The sequence below is a fragment of the Anopheles ziemanni genome, chromosome X (genome assembly GCF_943734765.1).
Source record: "Anopheles ziemanni chromosome X, idAnoZiCoDA_A2_x.2, whole genome shotgun sequence".
Classification (NCBI taxonomy): domain Eukaryota; kingdom Metazoa; phylum Arthropoda; class Insecta; order Diptera; family Culicidae; genus Anopheles; species Anopheles ziemanni.
The window spans coordinates 12,505,626-12,509,464 of NC_080707.1; the positions used below are offsets into that span (position 1 = coordinate 12,505,626).

The 3,839-nt window shown below is 49.4% G+C and overlaps 1 protein-coding gene across 1 annotated transcript; it reads right to left on the reverse strand.

The window, feature by feature from the left end:
• Window positions 1-483: 483 nt before the first annotated feature.
• Window positions 484-3,142, reverse strand: LOC131291087 (cytochrome P450 4c3-like). Its single transcript, XM_058320278.1, has 5 exons — window positions 2,893-3,142; window positions 2,702-2,817; window positions 1,588-1,867; window positions 1,442-1,511; window positions 484-1,378 (listed from the first exon to the last, which is right to left on the reverse strand). The coding sequence occupies exons 1-5, from the start codon at window positions 3,140-3,142 to the stop codon at window positions 484-486; spliced, it is 1,611 nt and encodes a 536-aa protein (XP_058176261.1).
• Between the last annotated feature and the right edge of the window lie 697 nt (window positions 3,143-3,839).

The following is a 3,839-nucleotide window of genomic DNA, read 5'->3' on the forward strand; positions in this document are numbered from 1 at the left end:
TGAAACACTGTTCTGGGTACTCACTGTTTTATGCGTGTTTAACACGCGATGGTATAATTTCGAGAATGGTACTCCAAATGTGTGCAATGAACCCTCGCAAAGTAAATAACTTTCTGTTTAAAAAAGTCGTAAATCTTGTTATTTGTGGTTGTTTTGCTTGCTGTGCTCCTCACTCAGGTGTTCTAGGTACATTTTTTGACAATCCTCCAAATAAACTGTAATGTAAATAAAATGTAAAAAAAAAAAAAATGTAATAAAAATTTAATCTAATTCCATCAATCCAAACAGTCCTACGTTTTTGCGGATATTGCTTCTTTGATTAATCACATATATTTCATATTTTGGTCGTATGTATATTTATTTATATTATGAAGAGCTTAGCGATGGACTACACTGGGATGATGTGATACGTAGTTTTAGATGATGTCTAACACTTCAAACTCATGCTCGGTGGATGAAGAATCAGAACAGGAGTCCGGAACCTTATTCTCGCTTCTTAATGCGTACCTTGAGTCCATCCTTCGACCGGAGTACCAGCTCCCCGTAGAGTGTGAGATCCTCGCGGCGATGGACGGCCTCCACGCGGAACTGACGTAGGACGGCTACGAGGACGGCTTTGACCTCGAGTGCGCCGAACTTCTGGCCGATACAGTTGCGCGGCCCGGCACTGAACGGGATGTAGGCGAACGGGTGCCGGGTAGCTGCCCCGGCCGAGGGAAGGAAATGGTCCGGGTTGAACTTGTCCGGGTTGGGGAATATGGCCGGATCGCGGTGCAGCTGGTACACGACGATGACGGCATTGGTGCCGGCCGGCAGGAGGTACTCGTCCAGCTGGACGTCCTCGGTGAGCCGCCTGCCAATGACCGGAATGCTCGGGTAGAGCCTCAGTGCTTCCTTCACGCACGCCTCCAGGTAGCGCATCTCGGCCAGCTCGCGCATCGTCGGCCATCGCTCCCGGTCACCGCCCATCACCGCGTCGATCTCCGCTATGGCACGCTCTTGCACTGACGGTTCCGTCCCAAGCAGGAACAACGTCCAAGAGATCGCCGTAGAGGTCGTGTCGTGCCCGCCCAGTATAAAGGTATCCACCTCTTCGCGGATGTCAGCATCGGAGAGTACACGACCGCCGTCCGACGCCTCGATCAGCAGATCCAGGAAGGCGAGCTGCTTCCGTGTGCCTGCCAGACCGTCGTCGTAGAACGGGTCGGTGCCCTTCGACGCTTGGATCATTGCGCGCCGCTCGCCTATCATGCGGTAGGAGAAGCCGTGCAGGATGTCCAGACATCGACGCTGCTCCCGGTACTGGCCCGTGCACCGGAAGACGGCATCCGGATGCAGCCACAGCTTCTGCAACCGATTCAACATGATTTCGCCGATTCTGGAAGGTAGAGACATTGAAATTACGGCCAGGCCAAACACCTACTCCTACAGTAGGACTTACTTTTCGTGAGCCTTTACATACTCCGAGTCGGACTGGTGCTGCGCATATACCGGGCAACCCATCGCAGTCTCTGTTGGGGATACGAGAGTCAGTCAGAACGAGTACTTGTTCGGTTCAGCAGAATCCAACAACTCATGCAAACTCACCACAGATAATATCGAGTGAGCAAAGTGTGATATAGCGTACGCAATCGAAGCCAGCCTCGTTTCCTAGCTCACCGCGAAGTTTGTCGACCAGTACGCTCGCCTGCTGGTTGAACACACCGACGAAATCGGATAGGATGCGGAAGTGGAAGGCGGGTGTCAGAATCTTCCGTCGGTGCTGCCATTTGCCGGCCGAACTCGTCAGCAGGCCGGTGCCGAGCCACGGCTGCAGGAACTCGTAGTCGCGGCCCTTCTCGATGTTCCTGGTGCTGCTGAGAATTTTCTGTCCCAAGCAAAACAAAGCTGACCGGTTAGGTAGGTTAGGGTAGCTTCCCTTAACATGTTCGAGTTCGAATGTCTCTTGTTTAGAGGACATGTCTTGGATAGGGGTGGCTGAGGTAATATGCACCCCAGAGGCAAAACGCACCTTGTCCAATTTCTTATCAAAAAAGTGAACTAAAATATGGTCACCCCGTGAGTTGGATAGCTCTACATACACAAACACTCGAAATGAAAGCAAAACAACAACATCACTGGTTCGGAACCGGAACCGGACGGAATGTAGAAACCGTCTGTCGATTGATGCGTTGTTTCAAACACCGTTTAACAATCATCTCTCTTACAGAAAAGTTTTAGACGCTCAAATAATCTTCTAATCACATATTTATACTGTCACCCATACGTTACAGCTATGTTAAAGCTAGCAGATGACACTAGCTCTTATAGCTCATCGGTTAGGTCCCTAGTTTGTTTGTGTATAACATAGAACATTGACTAAACTACGCACACGCAAACTTCAGATCACATGTCACAATCGATCACTGTTTTTGGTTCAGTTAAACAATCATCTTTCTTTCATACTTGCCTACCTAAGAGGCTTTGTCACACAAGTTATATTCTGAAACCATAACCATAACCCTTGATCTATACCGCAAACGTGGTAGACTAAGTCGGACTAAACATTGAACATGCTGAACGGCTCAAGACACTTTCTGTTACACCAGTTGTCTTCACGAACCTGAACAGATTGGTTGCTTCTTGAGAGATTACTAGGACACATAGATTCACACACTACTATTTTTGCGGCACAGTACGTTTGGAGACTTCGTTATCCTACCTCGACGACCTGTGCCTTCGAGATGAGCACGTATGGCGTCAGCCCGTTCCAAATGCGGCTGATGCCCTGATGTCGCCCGTACAGCTTCCGCGAGGCGATGATGCGATTGAACAGCTCTGCACAGGAATGAACGTGGAAAGGATTGAATGATGGTGAGGACTCGATTCACCGACGGCTAGTGGGTTGGTTACCTTCCCGGTCGGCGTTGATCTGCAGTGCGTTGCCCACGATTGGGACGGTGGCTGGGCCGGGTATGCGATCGATGTGGCGCACCAGGCGTCGATAGCGCTCCCTATACACCGCAGCGCAGCACAACACGAACGTAATGCCTAGCAGCAACAGCAGGTTGCCCAGCGTGCCGGGACCTGCCCAGCGGGGCGCACGGGTCACGAGCTCTGGCACCAGCAGCCCGTCGCCCATCGGATCACTTAGAAGAGACATTCTCAGAGCTCTGGAACAGACTGCGCACCGCGTCGACCGTGTCACATAGTAGAGTGTTAGCCCGGGAAATGGTGACGCTGGTCTATATATACATACTATACAGATTAAAGCTGATCCGCAGCCAGTGGTGTGAAAAATTATAATGATCCACACCCAATCCGACACCTCTCACTTCTCCCGGTGGAGCACCGTATCACGAGCTGGCCAGCTTCCGGACGGTTGCACACACCCGGTTGATGGTGATGACTTCTCACTTCATTAATTTGCCGCGGGCACACATCAATTAGAGGCTCGTTTCTCAGTTAGCCACCTTTGTTAGCAGATTCCCACTCATCTCAGCGTCACAAGCAAATGAGCTCTGGTAGAGGAGTGACACTAGGGTGCTGACAAACACTTAATGTGTTGTTTGTTGTTGGAACGTGTGCCAACCCGTGTACTAGACCTTTAACTTGTATACAAAAAAAACTAAGTTCACCTTAACTAAAGAATGAACAAAAATGAACTAGTTTGGTAATCGATTGTCATGCCTTCATAAGCTACCAATTTCTAATAACGAAACAAACAAACAAAAATAACTTACAAGACATTGAGTATGCACAAAATGTTATATCACAATGTATGCAACCCCAATTATTTTTGCAGTTATCAGTCAAAGGCCGGTTAACACAGATAACATTAAACCGGTTCCGAGCCACCG

What these genes read in the sequence shown, in the direction of transcription:
- LOC131291087 (XM_058320278.1), bottom strand. Translation starts at nt 3,142, where the DNA reads ATGTCTCTTCTAAGTGATCCGATGGGCGACGGGCTGCTGGTGCCAGAG. An exon ending in CGAAGGCACAGGTCGTCGAG is followed by an intron (nt 1,868 to 2,701) that starts GTAGGATAACGA and finishes TGCTTGGGACAG; the next exon opens with AAAATTCTCAGCAGCACCAG. An exon ending in CTCACTCGATATTATCTGTG is followed by an intron (nt 1,512 to 1,587) that starts GTGAGTTTGCAT and finishes TATCCCCAACAG; the next exon opens with AGACTGCGATGGGTTGCCCG.